Source organism: Bos grunniens, chromosome 15 (assembly GCF_055505025.1).
Source record: "Bos grunniens cultivar Pamir isolate PY7600 chromosome 15, Bosgru_T2T1.0, whole genome shotgun sequence".
In the NCBI taxonomy this organism is placed as follows: Eukaryota; Metazoa; Chordata; class Mammalia; order Artiodactyla; family Bovidae; genus Bos; species Bos grunniens.
Genome location: NC_141179.1, coordinates 67222425 through 67242097, shown reverse-complemented (window position 1 = coordinate 67242097; position 19673 = coordinate 67222425). Strand labels below are relative to the sequence as shown.

The 19673-nt window shown below is 45.7% G+C and overlaps 1 protein-coding gene across 4 annotated transcripts in view; it reads right to left on the bottom strand.

The window, feature by feature from the left end:
* Positions 1-3394: 3394 nt before the first annotated feature.
* LDLRAD3 (low density lipoprotein receptor class A domain containing 3) overlaps positions 3395-19673 on the bottom strand; it is a 274030-nt gene continuing 257751 nt past the window's right edge. For all 4 annotated transcript variants that reach the window (XM_086341148.1, XM_086341150.1, XM_086341151.1 and 1 more), the window contains 2 exons: positions 8059-8404; positions 3395-6312 (listed from right to left, as the gene is read on the bottom strand). In XM_086341148.1, the coding sequence (XP_086197274.1) occupies positions 6075-6312; positions 8059-8404 (584 nt within the window). In that variant the 3' untranslated portion in view covers positions 3395-6074. The remainder of the gene's footprint in view (positions 6313-8058; positions 8405-19673) is intronic.

Here is a 19673-nt window from a genome sequence, read left to right as displayed (position 1 = left end):
CAGGGGAGCCTGGCGTGCTGCAGTCCATGGGGTTGCAAAGAGTTGGATGTGATTTAGCTACTGAAAAATAATTGATACATTCACTTGGTTTGACTCTTGCCTAGTAAATGTGCTCCTGTGAGAAGGTGTCAGGAAGCAGGCGAGAGGGAAATCATTCCGGAGAGGGGCCAGGAAGCTTCTCCATTTTCGCTTCTAATAACTCATTTGGTTTGATGGCCAAACCTGTGGTCAACACGCTGGTGGTTTCTCTCAGGGCAGGAGACGAGCATCTTACTCCCATCTTGATGAAGTTGCTCACCCATCACCCACACCTGGCCCTTTATGAGTCTCCCAGGGACCCTCAGTGGACACTAGGAAGTCAACACAGATCATTAATAAAAGTCTCTCCAACACCATGCTTTTCCATTTCCCAACACAAGTTGTCTAAACATCTTGTCGGAGACTAAACTAAATAATAGAATCGTTCTAGTTTGAAAACTGTGAATTCTAATTATTAGATACGCCTAGAAAAAAAATTAAAGGTCAAAAATGAAATTCCCCTTTCTTATTAAATACAAAGAAATTAATGTTCAATATTTGTTGAGTCCAATTTGCTATAATACATAACAAGAACCCTCTCACTGGGAGGAGAGAGTATCTGTTCTGAAAATTACTGCTTGGATCAAGATCATGGTTCCTAGGGGGGATGAATGCCTGTTGTCTTCACTCTCATCTCAGGCTGGAAATCATGCTTCCTGGAATCCCCTTTCCTCCGTGGTTCTAGGGGGCAAGTGTGTCAATGAAAGGGGCTCACGTGAGACTTGCAGGCAGAAGTGTAGTAAGTCATTACTCTGGACTGGGGTGAGTGGCCATGTGATTCAAGTCCCCTCCATGAGCTAAGTCACTGAAGTACCATCTTGGACTTATTATAGCCTTCCTGTTCACCCTTGCAAGCTCCTGGTTGTCCATCTGTCCCAGGCTTAGGCTGGTATCATTGGTAATTATGTCTGGGATCCTCCAGCTGCAGCCTTCTAGGCATTGCTCTGCCAGCTCTTTCAGGGTCAGTATAATTCCTTATCTCCATCTTCAATTCCTTATTCCTGCAACACTTGTAGTGGCTCTGACTGATCCCAGCTGAAACACCGGGAAAAGATAAACATCATTTTCACGAAGAGGCACTTATTAGATCTAAGTCAAGATAGCAACTAGGTCAAGATACTCACATTCCATCACTTTCTGGCAACTGATTCCAACTAGAGAGATGAGTTATTTAAATAGTTTGTCACTTACAAGGAAACTAACCCCTTCTTCTCGTTCTATAATACCCCGAAAACTTGTTTCCTGCTTGAACGCGGTGTCAGTTCCTCATCTCTGAACTGGGGATATCATCCTCTCCAGACAGGATCTGTGGTGCTAGGAAGTTCACTGAAGGCAGTTTCCTTTAGTTCTCAGAGAGAGAGTATCTTTTGTTTTTCTTTAGAACTTTTTATTTTGTATTGGGGTATAGCTTATCAACAATAGTTAACTGTGATCATTTCAGGTGAACAGTGAAGGGACTCAGCTCAGGGAGAATCTCTTTTTCTTAGATCATGAACCTGGATATTCTGGGACCCTATTTTCCACCACATTTTATAAAGCCAAGAAGTCATGGCTTGACATGGATAAAGCAGGAAGCAGAAGTCAGAGAGGGCAAAACAGATCCCTAATGACAGCTGTTGAACAAAAGAATTCAGCCCTGCCCCAAACCGATTTCCATACATTTGAATATGATTGCATTTAGCCAATACATCTTCTAAAATTTAACACAATTCAGCTTGTGTGAGTGGGATTACTTACAACTATCACTTACAACCGGGGATTCTATTAACATTCCCATTCACTAGTTATAACTACAGGATGTCAAGAGAGTCTGGGCATTTTCTCACTGGATGCATTTCTTCTCCTGTGAACATGTACCACACCTCCACTGCAGCCGTCTGAAGCTCCTTCTTCCTTGTACTGTTCATTCTTTGAATCTACTGCCTTGCTTGAGGGTAGCAAGTTAAATTGAGAAGATGAACACTACCTCCCAGCTCATTTATCCCCATGAACTTTTCTCTACGAGACAGACTGTTGTGATACTTTATCTTAGAGAATCCTTACCGAGAGTAGATTTTCAACCAAGACCTTGGCATTCAACTCACTGTTTTAGGGCCTCGCTGGGAAAGTCTCTACTCATCATAAACCTGTATTTCTTTATTCATTGGAAAAGGGCTAAGAGGGTCAATTAAAATGAATTTCACAGGTCCTTGAACTGCCTTCTTCCTATGCTCTTCCATTTCTAATTTTTTGGAGGTTGGTGCCATTTTGAGGGTTCCAGTATCCGAGGCCAACCATTACTGTGCTGTTTCTTTTCTTTTCATGGGCTTCAGATCCATGAACACGATGTAGGAATGAGCCATTAAGTTAGGGGTGGGCAAATGACAAGGCCAGATCCAGCCCATTTTGGTAGTTACTGGAACACAGGCACATCTACGAATTTATGTATTGTCTATGGCTGTTTTTGTAGTTGCTACAGAAACCCTATGGCTGCAAAGCCAGTATTGTATTATCTGACTCTTTACACAAAAAGTTTACTGATCTCTGCTCTAGATTAGTGTTTCTCAACTGTTTTCTCAACTTAGTACCCATAAAAATGATACTGTAAGAGATGAAGGAGCTCACATCTTGATAAGCTTTTGGGGGCACATGGTTCTGGAAGGTCTCCCTAGACCACTTGGGGCAGGACATGACCTGGAATATGCTTGGGATACTACTAGTCTTCTTGCCAACACCTCTGGGTACCGACACATGATCTACACCTTAATTTTGTAGGTCCTGTGTTTCGACTCCCACAGATTTTGATTTTGGTCAAGACCAAGTTTACTATTGTTCATGAGTGGTGGTGGGGGTGGGGGTGACCTCATGGGTGTCCTGACTTCCTGTGCAACTGTCCCTGTAGCATAAAACGAGACTTATAAGAGCGCAAAGATGCTCCCATCACTGGTGAACCTTCAGAGCCATCTGTGGTTCCAAGCTGTTCACCAGCACACCTGTGCCAGAGTCAGCACATGTCCTGAGTATGTGGTCAGAACCTGTTCACTATCACAGCCACGTGCCCCTTTCCCTCAGACACTGAAGTCACTCTGGGCACAGTTAACGTCCATCTTCTGAACTGACATCCCAGGTCCCTCCATAATGGACTGGTGTCCATGCCTTTAGCTCTGAATTCCAGGCATGCCAGTTGTGGAATCCTTACACACCCATCATATTTTGAGGGCCCATCAATATTCTCTTCTCTTCTCATTTTATTAGGGTATACACTCATTGCAGAAGGCACGACAGAAGCAGCTGTCCACTGAGCAATAAAGGGGGTTAAGAATCATTTACACCAACAGAAAGAATGAAACTGCAAATTTATTTGAAAGTATAAAAATTAAAAAAAAAACCTAATCAAAAAAGCAACCACACATAACCTTTCCAGTTTACATCAACTTTGAACATCACATGCTATTTATTAACCACTTCCTTGTGTTTTTAAAAAATGTCAATTTCAAAGTAAAGGGATTGAGGGCAGGTGATAAGTGACTGATCACAGTGGAACGATTTCAATGCTAAAATAAATGCTGATCTTATTTGAGAAAAGGGAGCAGAGATGATTTTCTGGTTGGCACAGATTTATGCCATGTATTTAAAAAATATCCTGGTTGGAATGAGTTAAAGAAATAATGCTGGCCACTTATTTGCTATCTTAAGTAGGGGAAAAAACAAAACTCTGCTGCTTTGGTGTCCTATTTATATCTTTTTAAAAAACCCACCATTTAAAAACATCAAATCTATAATAAAAATGTCCCTGTGTTTATTTTAAAAAACAACATTAATAGGCTCTCCTTATCGACTAAGACCATTTGTCTTTCCTAAGATGCCTGGAAGCTGAAAAGTGCGTGAAATTAATTCACTGCACAATTAATTAAAATTAGAATCCTTTCCTCTAAACAATTTCCAGGGCACCAGAAAGAAGCAGGGGCCCACCAAGGGGAGAAACGAAGCCACTCTGACTCATATGATAGGAAATATTAGGCCAGAGTTCCTCACACTCTCTGGCTGCCACCTAAAGTTCTCTCTTCACTGGACTACTCAGAAAATAACGCGTGTTATTTTAAAAACGAAAAGACGTAAGCAACTAGGTTTCTTTTCTTAACTTGAAAATCACCAAGTGGCTAGCTTTCCTGTAGCACACTTTCAATTTGGTTAAAAAAAAAATCGTCTACAGAACAGGATCACTGAATGCCACTTCATCCCCCCTCCTGCAGGCTCTGTTTGAATTAGCATCAAAGAAGTTACTGAGCATGTGGGAAGCTGGTCTGCATGACAGCTGCCCCGAGTGGCTCTGCCTGGTTCCAGTTTTGTTCCCCCCATTCATCAGTGTGGTTTCTTGACAAATAACATCTACATTTCCACCCATGACTTCCTGAGGGGGTGGGCGCTGTGGCTGGCTGGGCACGGAGAAAGAGGACAGTGAGCCTGAACACAGAGACCATGAACTGAGGGAGAAAGGCATTGGTCTTTCTGTATCCTTCACGAACTCGATAAATAAAAACTCAAAGTGCAACAACGCACAGACGCCTGGCACACAGGGCAGTCTGGGGGCGGGGGGACTGGTAATTAGAGCTCAGCGGGACAAAGGCGCGATCTTTTGCATCTTTGCTTGGACCTCGCGAAATGGAAAAACAAAAGACAGCTCTCCTATACACATATAAATAGTCCCTTAACTAGAAGGGAAAAAACAAACACACTGTTTCAAATGCATTTCTAAGAGATTATAAAAACAAAAAGTCCGAATGGCAAATCTTGACTCCAAACTGTCTGTGATCCACGTCTCTCAGAGAAGAAACTATGGGATGTCTGGAGAGGTCTGATTCTTGCTCTGACCCTAATCCTAAATCTTGGTGCTGGTATCTGGCTAGGCCTCGGGAAGTGGGGGGTGAGTGCAGCCCAGGAATGGGGAGCTCTTGTGGCAGGTACTGAATTAGGTTTTCATGTGAGTTAGAAACCCACAGTGTCCTCAAGCCCAACTGCACAGGTAGAATGACTTCTGAGTGTCTGGGGGCACTTGGGAGATGAGGGTTGAAGCTGCATGAATGGGCAAGGCAGGCTGGACGTGGTTTACGGGGACAGAAGGACCAGATCAGATTTCTGGCCAACTCAGGTTTAGTCCTCATCCCTTGGCTAAGGCAAGTCACAGCTGGGAGGGTGACAATCAGAAACCAGGGAAAGGACTGTGGACCAAAGCAGACCCGGGTTCTTGGCAGCCTGTATTTTAGGAGCTGAGAACTTGGATAAACTCGTGGTGGGGGCTCCCTGCTTATTCTGGGATGAGGCTGATGGTATATGATGCTGGAAAAAGCTCTCAAAATGCGGACTCTTGGGCAAATTGTTAAATCCAGAATCTCTCCAGAATTGATGGTTTCAGAGTCCTTGAGAAAACCAAACGACACTGCTGACTTCTGAAGGGCGCTACTCACAGCAGCAGTTTTCTTGGCCCCAGCCTCTGCTGACCCAAGAGCAACGTGCAGCCTAATGCAACCTCCAGTGACGGCCTCCTGGGAGGATCACCCAACCCGAATCCCCAGAGGGAGCTCTAAGTGACATTCCACACAGAATTTGGTCCAGTCTCCTCTGCCCCTCTGAACATCCCATATGACACAAACACTGCTTTCTCAGTACCTAAGTAGCACATTCGCCCGCCACCTACAAACTTACGCCACCACCTCAGCAAGATTCCAACAGTAACAGAAGAATGACGTGGAGAGCGAGGCTGTGATCCTCGGCCTCGAGGGAAGAGTAAGTAAGTGCCCAGAAAAGATGTACCATACAACAGGAAACTGAGAGGCAGAATAAGGCAGGTCGCCCTCCAAAGAACATTCCTGAAATCTGGGCAAGGAGGTGACTGGAGAGACAGCTGACACTCCAAATCACTCCTTGAGGGACCCCGAGGAGCCTCCTGTAAGCGCAAGTTGTTAGGACAGTCAAGGTCAGAGCAGATGAACCCATAGAGACTTTGGAAGAGCCGGAGTTTATACGTCTTCAGTGCCCTGGCTGGGCGCGGAGTCCCTGGGCTCAGCGGTGCCCTCCTGCGGGCCAGGCTGCCCCGGGCTGTGGCTGGTGTCGTCCACGCTCAGGAGGCTGCTGGCTGCCTGGGAGCTGGCGCTGTCAGCACTGCCCGACCGGGAGCGGTAAGGGGGCAGGTCGGCTTGGTTCAGAGACTCAGTGTCTGAAGAGTAGGGTGGTGGAGGAAGGTCGTACCAGGCGGGTCTGTGATGAAGAGAGCAGGGTCGGGTGAGGAGCAGGGTTGGGGGGAAGGGAGAGAGAAGAGAACACATTAGGAACCCAGGCATGGCAGGCAATGCTGACTTCTGTCTGTTTTTGAGTGGATGATGATGTCAGGATCAAGACTTTTCCCTCTGAGGAGAAAGGCAATCCTAGTACTAGGCAAACCAGTGATGAGCAATAAGATGAAGGGAAGGGATCAAAGGTCAGTGTGCTCTGGCTGGCTTGTGCCAACTGGACAATGCCAAAGACATAACCTTTGGGAGGGGGAATTCTAAGAAGCCCCCAGCTCATCCTGGGTGCTTCAGCAGGGATGCAGCTGGCCTGAGGTTTTCATGGAGACCTTAACGATCCACAGAATTGGGGGTCCTTACTGAAAGCCAACTCTTCCTGGTTTTCTGGACTTGGGTAAGTGAGAGGACCTCCTCTCAAACCCTCTACAGATAGCATCCCTATCTGTAGAAGGGCATAATAATGATACCTTACTTGCATTGAGATAACTTCAAAGGCATTTTATTTTCCAGCTCTCATTTACAGAAGGCTTATTGTGAGTCAGGCATTGTGCCACCCACCTTATATCCTTTATTTTATTTTATTTAGCATTCAGAAGAATGCTAGAGGGAGCCATTACTTGTATGCCCATTGTACTGGGGAGGAAACTGAGGCAAAGGGGCATTAGACAGCTTGCATGGGATCACAAAGAGCTAGTAAGCAGCAGTGCTAGGATTTGAACCCAGGAGTTCTGTTTCCAGATGCAGCAATTTTAAGCTTGCTCTACATCTGATGGTCCAAATGAGTGAGGTTCTGTGTTCTCAGTGCTTATTTGCAAAGATGTCCTTAAGCACCAGGCCCTGGAGCTTTGTTTATCTTTTATGAGGAGGAAAAATGAAGATTAATACAAGAGCTGTCACTGGAAGGAAGAGGAAGCTGTCACTCAAGGAAGAGCCCAGGTAGTCCAGGAACACTGCCTGCAAAATGCCTCACCAGTGAGTCCCAGGCTTATAGAAGAGGGATCCTGCAGGGTAGGGGATGCTGAGAACAGGGGGCTCAGGTAGCTCTGGTTTTGGGACTTCAAGGTGGGGTCTCTGGGATACGCTGGAGGTCACCAAAGGACAGAAGAAGGCTGAGTATGCAGGACTGAGGTCCACTACCTGCTCCAACTACAGAATTCTGCATTTGATTTTGTGTGTTGGGGTTTCTTGTACAGCTCCATCTGCAATGAGGGTTCTAAGCTTGAGAATGTTCTAGTTCATCTCCTTTATCTTATAGATGATGCCATGCAATGTTAAAGAACTTATTTATTCACCCACTCATTCATTCATTCATTCAATTAGAAATCAAACCTCCAACACGGGCACTGTTCTGTGGTAGCAGGTGAGTCCCCAGAGCTGGGCACATCTGTCCATGTGGCATTACCAGGGAGCAGGAGGGATCTGAACTGGCTAGGATCCTAGCTGTTTGTCCTCAGATGAGTAACTGAAAAACTCAGTTTTCTCACCTGCAAAACTGAGGCAAATATAACCTTGCTTGGTGAGTTGCTATGAGGATTAAGTGAGATGATACCTGTGAACTGTTTTGCAAAGACTCAGTACAAGTCAGACGCTGCGGTGCCTTCGCAGCTGCATGCAGGCTCCTGGCAAGACCAGGATCCCGGGCGTGTGCACAGACTCTGCCCCTAAGTGGGACGACGTCCCTCCCTGACCGCCGCAGGGTCTCCCATCCAGCACACACCTTTGATCCAGCAGGGCCTCTGAGTAGGAGGGCGGGGAGCCCACTTCCGACGCGTTCTGCTCGGCCTGGCTGGCCACGTACTGGATGCCGTTGTTGACGTTGTAGGTGACGTTGCAGCGGTGGGGGTGGTCCAGGACCACCAGGCGGGAGAGCAGCACGGGGTGCTGCAGCCGGTGCACCGGCAGCGTCATGAGGTTGTTGCGCTTCCGCTGGTGGTGCAGGACCAGCGCCAGCAGGGCCACCACCAGCACGAAGATGACGGAGCTGCCGATGATGGCATAGGTGATGCTGGGGTAGTACACGAGCTGGTTCTCCGAGGTCACAAACACCTGCCCGCTGCCTGGTTCTGGGAAACCCCAGAGGGGAGAGAAAAGGAGAGAGGTTACCAGGTTGCTTCACTCACGTGCCTCGAAGTCAGCCCCAGGAAGGGCGTGCGATGTTCCAGCAGCACCATTTGCAGTAGCCGAAAAGTGGAAACCACCCCAGTGTCCACCGACTGGTGGATAGATAAACAAAACGTGGACTGTCCATACCATGGAATATTATCAGGCCATAAAGACTACTGATGCATGCTATGATACAGATGAGACCTCAAAACATTATGCTAAGCGAAATAAGCTAGACACAAGAGACCACATATCGTATGATTCCATTTATATGAAATGTTCAGGAAAAGCAAATTCATAGGGACAAAAAGCTGATTAATGGTTGCCTGGGGCATGGGGACTCACTGGTGATGGGCATTGGGGATCTTGCTGGGGAGATGGGACTGCTGTAAAACTGGATGTGGTGATGGCCGCACTAATTGATACATTTACTAAAACTCATTGAATTGTACAGTTAAAATGGGCAAATTTTATATTATGTAATACATTCTAAGTTGTTTCAGTCGTGTCCGACTCTTTGTGACCCCATGGACTGTAGCCTGCCAGGCTCTGTCCGTGGGATTTCCCAAGCAAAATACTGGAGTGGGTTGCCATTTCCTCCTCCAGGGGGATCTTCTCAACCCAGGGATGGAACCCGCATCTCTTATGTCTCCTGCATAGGCAGGTGGATTCTTTATTTACCACTAGTGCCGCCTGGGAAGCCATATAGAATGTAAATTATACCTCAATAAAGTCATTAAAAAAAAATCAGCCCAGGAGACTATAATATCCAGGGAACAGGAGTGATAATTACTATGACAGAAAACAGTTTTTCTCTGGAAGTTTATATGTATGAGGCACACCAGTATGTCTGGGGGTTCCTTATGTTGGTGAAGTACTTATTTCATGCCTGGCCCTTTGCCAAGCTTTCAAGATGAAAAGCCAGCATTGCACAGGCTAAAATCATGGACTCTGGAGCCATTCAACCCCTAGCAATTCAACTGACTGGCTGTGTGCCCTTTGGAAAGTGGCCAACCTCTCTGTGCTGTAATTTGCTCATCTGTGAAATGGGGATGGTATTAGGCCCCACCGCACTGGGCTGTTCCCAGTGGGAAATGAGTGACTCATTATCAAACACTTAGAAAAACAGCGGCCACACTGTGGGTGTTCCAGGCACACATATACGTACTTCATCATATCTATGGGACTCACAGCAACTCCGGGAAGTAGGTGTTGTAACTGCTTCTTACTAGAGAGGTTGGGTCCCCTGACCAGGGTCACAGGGTCAGGAGGCGACGGGCTGTGCCTGATTTGAGCCCCAGTGGTCTGACTTCAGAGCCTCGCCCCTAACACTTTGCCCGCAGCCCCCTAACAAGGCCCACTAGGCAAGCAGCAGGCATTTGCTCAGGGCTTTTGGATGAAAGCCTGAAACCCGCCCCCCTCCCCCTGCAGGATGCCAGTCCACTCCTCTCCACTTGGAGCAACAGCCCGCACTTCACATGCACAGGGGAAGGGTTTCCCACCAGCAGGACACAGCTGGCAAGGGTGGCCAGGTCCAGGCGGGCCCAGGAAACCAGAGCGGTCCTTCCTTGTGGAAAGCTGGAAGATCCACAACTACCCCCCAGCTGTGGCCCAGCCGCAAGAATCATCTAGATGCAGCCTAAGTGAGCAAGTCTGAGACCACACCCCGTGCCCGGTCACCCTCTGCAGCCGCGAGGTCGGAGTGGGTCCTCAGCGGCCAGTGTGAGCTCTGAAGTGGAAGCAGCACTGTGCTGGCAGCTCCAGCCCCGGCCTGAGCTTTCCCACACCCTCGTCACTAGATCACCATGTGCACAATGTTGTATTTCACCTTCTGTATATACTACAGTGTGCTCACCACCAAAAACTCAGTTCTCACTCACCACGGACTTCCCCGGTGGCTCCGTGGTAAAGAATCTGCTTGCGATGCAGGGGACGTGAGTTCAATCCCCGAGTTGGGAAGATCCCCTGGAGAAGGGAATGGCAACCCACTCCAGTATTCTTGCCTGGAGAACCCCATGGACAGAGGAGCCTGGTGGGCTACAGTCCACGGGGTTGCAAGAATCATACCCAACTTAGCAACTAAGCCACTGCTGCTCATCACCACCACACAGTTGGCCGTCTTGACCCATTTCATCCTCCCCCGACCCCCGCCCCTCTGGTAACCACCACTCTCCTCCCCGCACCTCCGTATTTTGTTTGATTTGGTCTGTTCCCTTATTTTGTTTGTATTTTATATTCCATATATGTATGAAATCACACAGTGTTTGTCTTTCTCCATCTGACATCTCACTTAGCACCATACTCTCCAGGTACCGCGGCAAGATTTCATTTTTTATGGCTGAGTAGTAATCCACATGTGTGCATATGTGCGTGTTTGTGTGTATACACACACAGACCACATCTTTTCTGTCCATTCATTCTTCTGTCGATGGACACTCAGGTTGTTTCCATATCTCGACTACTGTAAATAATGCTTCAATGAACACAGGGGTGCACATATCTTTTCAAACGAGTATTTTCATATTCCTTGAATAAATACTCAGAAGTGGAGTTGCTGGATCACCCAGTATTCCAATTTTTACATTTCTGAGGAACCTGTATACCGTTTTCCATAGTGACTGCACCAATTTGCATTCCCTTCAACAGTGCATGAGGAGTCCCTTTCCTCTTTTCTATTGTCGTAAAAATACATGTAACATAAAATTTACCATTTTAACCAATTTCAGGTGAGCAGTTCGGCGACGTGAAGTTACATTCACACTGTTGTGCAAGCACCACCATGATCCATCTCGAGACTTTTTCATCATCGCAAACTAGTGATGTGAATTCTTAGTGTTTGCATGCTTTCTGTTATCCTCACCAGCTTCACTAGACCAGAGAGAATGGCTGGGAAAGCCCCTTTTGGTGGGGGGTGGTGTTGGGGAGAGAACTGCTGAGTCCCTTCCAGGAAGATGCACCTCCTTCTTTATTTTTGATTACACTGGGTCTTTGCTGCTGCGCACGGGCTTTCTCTGTGAGGAGCAGAAGCTACTGTCTGGCTGTGGTGTGTGGTTTTCTCACTGCGGTAGCCTCTCTTGTTGCAGAGCATGGGCTCTAGGTGTGCAGACTCCGTAGCTGCTGCACATGGGCTTGGGTGCCCTGAGGCTTGTGGGGTCCTAGCTCCTGGACCAGGGATCCCACTCATGTCCCTTACATTGGCAGGTAGGCTCTTAATCACTAGGCCATCAGCAAAGTCCCTGAGCTGGACTTCTTAAAAGTTGATGGATTTTCACACAGAAAACAAATGGTTCCAGAGATCTTAAAACAGTGACTTGCATGTAACCGCTTGAGGTTTTAAGAATCCAGGAGGGAGTTCTTAATGAATGGAGTGTAAAATGCTTGCTGGCGAGAAGTGGTGACCACATTTGCTCGAGAAATTATGATGTTACATAACTCAGGGGTGCCTGGTTTCCGCTCTGTATGTAAAATGTCATCTTGCATTAATTCATTAACTAGACTCACTTTTCTTAAGAGCTTAATGAGCCCGCGAGCCAAATTACTAATATCAGAGTTGCCTGGGACCTGAGTTCCAAGTGCATAATCCATGGATAATGAAGTTTCCATTTGTTCTGGCTTTCCCTCAAGCTCATGCCCTCCTACTCCACCGTCAAACAGCTTGAACTCCTGTCCTGCATCTGTGGCTTCTGCTGCATTAATTCCAAGCAATCTGGTTACCACCAGGGACCACTGTGTGCTCAAAGCTTCCGGGGCTCTGGCTGCTGCGCGTGGTGGAGACGGCCGTGCCCCAGGTCTCTCATCACCTCAGTCACAGCTTTGTGTAGTTACCGTGACAGTTTTCCAGCAGACGGTAGATGTCCTGGGGAGGAGGAGGGCCTTTTTCTAATTCATACAGAGGCGCTGTCCGCACTGACAGAGGGACTAAAGCAGTGGACACTTGCGACTTGGAGTTCCTTTGCTTCTAAAACATTCCCTCCTCCAGATTCAAATTATATTTCGTCTTAGCATACAATTATTCACCTCTCAGACTGGGCTTCTCTAGTAGCTCGGACAGTAAAGAATCTGTCTGCAATGCGGGAGACCTGGGTTTGATCCCTGGGTCGGGAAGATCCCCTGGAGAAGGGAGTGGCTACCCACTCCAGATGCTTGCTTGGTGAATTCCATGGAGAGAGGAGCTTCATGGGCTACAATCCATGGGGTTGCAAAGAGTCGGGCACGACCAAGAGACTAACACTTTCACTACTTTCAGACTAGGCAAAGGTGAAATACGAGTTCACATCTTGCCAGGAAAACAGATATAATTATTCATGCCTGACTTGTAGGAGGGTAAATTGTTACCAACTAGGGCAGTGATGGGGTTAACAATATAGATCAAAATAACAAATGTACATTAACGATATATACCTAAACAGAGAAAGTACATATCATTTGACCCAGCCTTTCCACTCTTATGAATCTAACAACAGATATATTTACGCAAATGAGAAACAACTCTTTAATACAAGTATACATGGAAGTATTGTTCACAATAGCAAATATATCTAGAAAGATATATCAAGAAAAGATCTAAATGTCCATCATTTATGGACTGGCTAAATAAATTATGGTGCATCCAGACAGTATCACACCTATTTAAGTATAAACTGATGTGAAATAGTCTGAAAGATATCGTGCTAAGTTGTAGGGGGTGGGGGGGAAGTCCAGTAGAGAATGTTTTGAATATTTCTAGAAGGACACAGAACTAGTACAACTGGGAAAGAACTTTCCCAGTACTTTCCATTATTTACTCTTTTCTACTCTTTATTATTTATACTGTATTATCCAGTCAAAAAATAAGCATCTTGTCTCGTCTTCTGGCTCTGCCTAGGCTGAGGCGTGTAGAGGTTTTCCTTCCTTCTCTCCCTGTCGTGTGAGGGCTCCTGGGGTTCATGTTTCACTGTCACTCACTCACTCAAAATCCCTGAGTCCAGAGTTCCTGTTCTAGAAGGGACACTGCCCTGTTCAAATGGATGCCTCACCATTATCCTGAAAACTGCGTTGCTTCTTAAAAAAATTATTTTTAAAGTTAATTTTCCTCTAGATTAAGTATTTTTAAAGGCCAAGTTTATTGAAGGATAACTGACACACAATAAAACTCGCCCTTTTAAAATGTACCATTAGATGAGCTGTAAGGAAGATCCCCTGGAGGAGGCACAGCAACCCACTCCAGTATTCTTGCCTGGAGAATCCCATGACAGAGGGGTGTGGGGGGCTACTGTCCACAGGGTTGCAAAGAGTTGGATGCGACTGAAGCGACTTAGCACACACAGGCAACTAAATGCAACAGTTGCATAAACATCACCACAAGCAAGGTATCAACCCTTTCCATCCCTCCCCTTGTTAGCAGCCGCTGGAAGCCCTTGGTCTGTTTTCTGTCCAAATAGACTTATCATTTCCAGAAAGTCAGGGAAGGGAATCCTTCGGTAAGTAGCCTGTTGTGTGTGGCTTCTTTCATACAGCATAATGCCTCTGAGATTCGCCCAGGCTCCTCTGAGTACAGTGTTCCTTGTGTGGATACTCACAACTTGTTTATCCCTTCACCCAGTTAATGGAAGGAAGTGATTGCTTCTAGTTTCTGGAGTGCAGATCTTTACGCTGACATATATTTTCTTCTTTAGGGAGTATAAGCCTTTGACTGTGTGGATCGCAATAAACTGGAAAATTCTGAAAGAGATGGGAATACCAGACCACCTGACCTGCCTCTTGAGAAACCTGTATGCAGGTCAGGAAGCAACAGTTAGAACTCGACATGGAACAACAGACTGGCTCCAAATAGGAAAAGGAGTATGTCAAGGCTGTATATTGTCACCCTGCTTATTTAACTTATATGCAGAGTACATCATGACAAACGCTGGGCTGGAAGAAGCACAAGCTGGAATCAAGATTGCCGGGAGAAATATCAATCACCTCAGATATGCAGATGACACCACCCTTATGACACAAAATGAAGAGGAACTAAAAAGCCCCTTGATGAAAGTGAAAGAGGAGAGTGAAAAAGTTGGCTTAAAGCTCAAAATTCAGAAAACTAAGATCATGGCATCCGGTCCCATCACTTCATGGGAAATAGATGGGGAAACAGTGGAAACTGTCAGACTTTATTTTTTGGGGCTCCAAAATCACTGCAGATGGTGACTGGCAGCCATGAAATTAAAAGACGCTTACTCCTTGGAAGAAAAGTTATGACCAACCTAGATAGCATATTTAAAAGCAGAGACACTACTTTGCCAACAAAGATCTATCTAGTCAAGGCTATGGTTTTTCCAGTAGTCATGAATGGATGTGAGAGTTGGACTGTGAAGAAAGCTGAGTGCCAAAGAATTGATGCTTTTGAACTGTGGTGTTGGAGAAGACTCTTGAGAGTCCCTTGGACTGCAAGGAGATCCAACCAGTCCATTCTAAAGGAGATCAGCCCTGGGTGTTCTTTGGAAGGAATGATGCTAAAGCTGAAACTCCAGTACTTTGGCCACCTCATGCGAAGAGTTGACTCACTGGAAAAGACTCTGATGCTGGGAGGGATTGGGGGCAGGAGGAGAAGGGGACGACAGAGGATGAGATGGCTGGATGGCATCACGGACTTGATGGACGTGAGTTTGAGTGAAGTCCAGGAGTTGGTGATGGACAGGAAGGCCTGGAGTGCTGCAATTCATGGGGTCACAAAGAGTCGGACAACTGAACTGAACTGAGGCTGCTGGGTCATATGGAAGGTGTACGCTTAACTTTATTAGAAACTATCACACTGTTCAAGGTGGCTGTAGCACTAAGCCTTTCCCTAGTCGCTCTACAACCTCATAGCACATAACATAGCTAGCCTTTTCAATTTCAGCCAGGCGCACAGGTGTGTAGTGGTACCTCACTGAGGTTTTGAGTTGCATTTCTCAGTGACTAATGATGTTGAGCATCTGTTCATGTGCTGATTTGCCATCTGTATATCTTCTTTGGTGAAACATCTATTTAAATCTCTTGCCCATTTCAAAACTGGCTTGTTTGACTACTTATTCAGTAGTAAGAGTCTGATAGACGTTCTGGGAGACAAATTCTTTTCCAGATGTGTGTCTCACAAATATTTTCTTCCAGACTGTGGCTTGGCTTTTCACCTACTTTACAGGATCTTTTTGAAGATAAGTGTTCAAAATTTTCTTATGAAATCCATTGTATTAATTATTTCTCTTGTGTTTTGTGCATTTTGTACTCTATCCAAGAAATCTTTGCCCAGAAGACGTTTTATAGCTTTAGCTCTTACATTTACATCTATGATCCATTGCAAGTTAATTTTTGTTTATGGTACAAGGTGAAGTTTAATGTTCTTTTTTCCCCTCCCTTTGGATATCCTATTGTTCCAGGACCATTTGTTGAAAAGTCTATCCTTTTTTATTTAATTACCTTGGCACCTTTGTTGAAAATCAATGGGGCATACAAGGCTGGGTCTATTTCTAAATGATCTATTCTGTTTGATTGAGTTACATGCCAGTCCTTATGCCAGCAAGTGTGCTGAGAACTACAGCTTTATATCAAGTCTCAAAATCGGGTAGTGTGAATCCTGTGTTTTCTTTTCTTTCAAATTGAATTTTTCTGATTATAAAAATACATTAAAATTAAAATTTAAAGTGATATAGAAATGTTCATGACAGACAACCTCTCCCTCCCCCTCTCTACTAGAAAAAGAAGTTCACAGTCTGGTGTAGACTAGGGGTTGGAAACTTTTCTGCCAAGAGTCAGACAGTGTGTCGTATAGGTTCAGCCACAACCACTCAACTCTGTCTCTGAAGTGGTGGTGGTTTAGTTGCTAAGTTGTGTCCAGTCCTTGCAACCCCATGGGCTGTAGTCTGCCAGGCTCCTCTGTTCTTGGTATTTTCCAGGCAAGAATACTGGGCTGGGTTCCCATTTCCTTCTCCAGGGGATCTTCCTGACCCAGGAATCGAACCTGGGTCTCCTGCATTGCAGGCAGATTCTTTACCAACTGAGCTACGAGGGAAGCCCTCTGTAGTGCAAAGCAGTTGCAAACAGTACATCAATGAATGAGTGTATTTGTGTTCCAAATCTGATTTACAATGACAGGCAGCTGGACCAACCACTGAGAAACTATCATTTCATAGATTTCTCCAAGCCATTATTTATATTCTCTTACTGTGAGAATTCGGAGAAGGCAATGGCACCCCACTCCAGTACTCTTGCCTGGAAAATCCCATGGACGGAGGAGCCTGGTAGGCTGCAGTCCATGGGGTCGCTAGAGTCGGACACGACTGAGCGACTTCACTTTCACTTTTCACTTTCATGCATTGGAGAAGGAAATGGCAACCCACTCCAGTGTTCTTGCCTGGAGAATCCCAGGGACGGGGGAGCCTGGTGGGCTGCCGTCTATGGTGTCACACAGAGTCGGACACGACTGAAGTGACTTAGCAGCAGCAGCATTGTGAGACTTATGGGTGTATTACATGTATGTATGTGACCAGGTATTAGATTTTAACACGAAAAAAATTTTTCAGGAATTTATCAACTTCAGCTAAATAATCCTTTAGGAGAAGAGATAATAGTTCTTAAAATTTCCAGTTAAGGCAGAGAAAACAATTATTACATTTTACAACTGATTTCATTCTAAGTGTTCTTTTAATTCAGCTTCAGAAAGATTGTACTTTTTGAGGTCTTTAATGTGTAAAAATGCCTGAGTATCTTTATTAAGCCTGAATAATCATGTTACTATATATAATTTTCATATGTCAAAAGTTATTTAAAAAATCATATAGATATAGTTTCAAAAACTGTAGAGTCAAATAAAATAGAAGATTAGAAAGATAAAACCAGCCAAACAAAATACAGGCAGCAGATCAGATTCAGCTCCCTGGCCTTAGTTTGCTGACCCATTACGTAGAGATCCCTCAAAACTCTTCTTTGTGTATATACACACGTACTTTTCTTCAGGTTATACAGACATTTCTACAAATGGACATCTTTCCTCAGCTCCACACACATTTGTTAAGAAGCTATGTAGAATCCCACTACATACGTACCTCACAATTTATTTCACCAGTCCCTGACTTATGTACATTTTGGTTGTTTTTTTTTTTGGGAGGGCACTAATATAAACAATGCTACAGTAATATTCAGGCAGACCAACGAGCCTATGACAGCCATGAGGGGAGGGCTGGGTTTCCTGGTCTACCTTCTATACTCACTGCCCCAGACAAAGGATAAATACATTAGTCTTTGGTCACTGATACAGCGATTTCTCAGGATGGACTCTGGATGCTGGTTGTTTCCCAGGCCATCTAGTCTTTGGGGCTGTCCTGAACACTCTCCTTTTCTCTGACCACACTGAGCCACCAAGCGTGGTCAACTGCTGCTATGCAGGGCTTCTCCAGCCTCTGCTTCTGGTCTCCAACAGGTCCAGGACAGGAAGAGAAACCTCCTTGTGGTCTTACTAGCTTTAGCCTCTTTATCCTCTAATCTTTCTGCAATATCCTCATCCGTTTGAACACGACCCAGCTCTGTAGCTGTGGCATTCTTGTGAAGTTCTTCAGGTCCAGGGCTCTGAATGGCTCGTATCACCCTCCCCAGCCACACATTCAGATTCTGCAGCCTTCCCTGCCTTGGCTTCTCAGTACTAACCCTGGAGGGTGTTAGAGTGCTGCATGGCTATTTGCTCTGTGACCTGACCCCCACTGAAATAGTACAAATAATACCAACAACCACCACCCATGTTTACTTTGAACTCAGAAACAGTAATAATAATGTTATCACCATCTTGATGATCACCGAAGCTCTCATTCTATCAGCAATATCTTATGTGTTTACACATGAATTCTGATTTTGTAATCCTTAAGCCATCTGCAGTGAGTTGGACGATGTCCCTCCATCCAACTAGGAACCTCAGAATGTGACTTTCCTTGAAATAATGATCTCTGAAGAAATAATTAAGGTAAAGACTTTGAGATGAATTAGGGTGAACTCTCAGAGTGTCCTTATGAGAGACAGAAAAGAAGAAGGCCCAGAAACAGACAAGGGAACAGTCATGCAGAGATGGAGGCAGAGGTTGCAGCCCCCAAGCAAAGGACACTAAAGCAGAGGAGAGGAGGGAGGCCTGACTCTCCTTAGAACCTCCACAAAGAACTAACCCTGCCAGTACCTGCATTTCAGACTTCCGGTCTCTAGAACTGTGAGAGAATAACTGTGCTATTGTTTTAAGCCACCGAGGTAGTAGCGATTTGTTTTGGCAGCCCTGGGAACCGGATACACCATCCTATGAAGTCGACCACTTTACAGAGGAGGAAATGGAGGGACAGGGAGGTTAAGTCACTTGCCCAAATCCTCCAGACACTCTGTTAATGATAATAGTAATAATAATAACAACTAGCTGATGTTAGAGCTGATTAGAGAGGGAACCAGGAGGAACCCGGCCAGTCTGGCTCCAGAATCCTTGCTCTTCACGCATGACTTTCTTTCACGTTCACCTGTCCTTCACCATGAAGAGGAGTTTCAGTGGGCAAAGGCTGGATTCTACCGTTGGAGTCCTACTCAGGGCCAAACACAGCCATGGAAATACAGCAGGTATTCGGCAAGCACTTTTTTGTTTTGGCTGCATGGGCTCTTCGTTGTGGTGCGTGGCCTTCTCTTATTGCAGCACTCAGGCTTCCTTGCCCCATGGCATGTGGGATCTTAGTTCCCCGACTAGGGATTGAAACCATGACCCCTGCATTGGAGGGCTGGTTCTTAACCACTGGACCACCAGCAGAACTCCTGCAAGTACTTTTTGATATCTGTAAACTGCCTTTGAAACATGGGAATCCGCAACCTCTCCATTTACAGAAAGAGTCAAACACTGAATAAGGTGACCTTGACGAGGGCAACCTTGAAGCTGAGGCGAGTAGGCCCCCTACTGCTAATCTCCATCCCGTATGCACAATTTCACTTCATCCTTACAATAACCCTGCTTTACAGACAGGGAAACTGAAGCCCAGAGAGGTTAAGTAACTTACGGAAGGTCACAAAGCGAACACACGATACAACCAGTATTGGTGCCCAGGAGTCTGATGCCAGAAGCTGCCACATGGTCCCAGGCAGTTCTCTATGCCCTCCCCTCCCCCTTTCTGCTTCTCCTGTCCAGCTGTCACCCCACCTTATTGTTCTTACAACGGAGTCCTTTCTCCAGTAACTCCATTGACTCTGATCAATATATTCTCAAATGTCTTTGGTGAAATG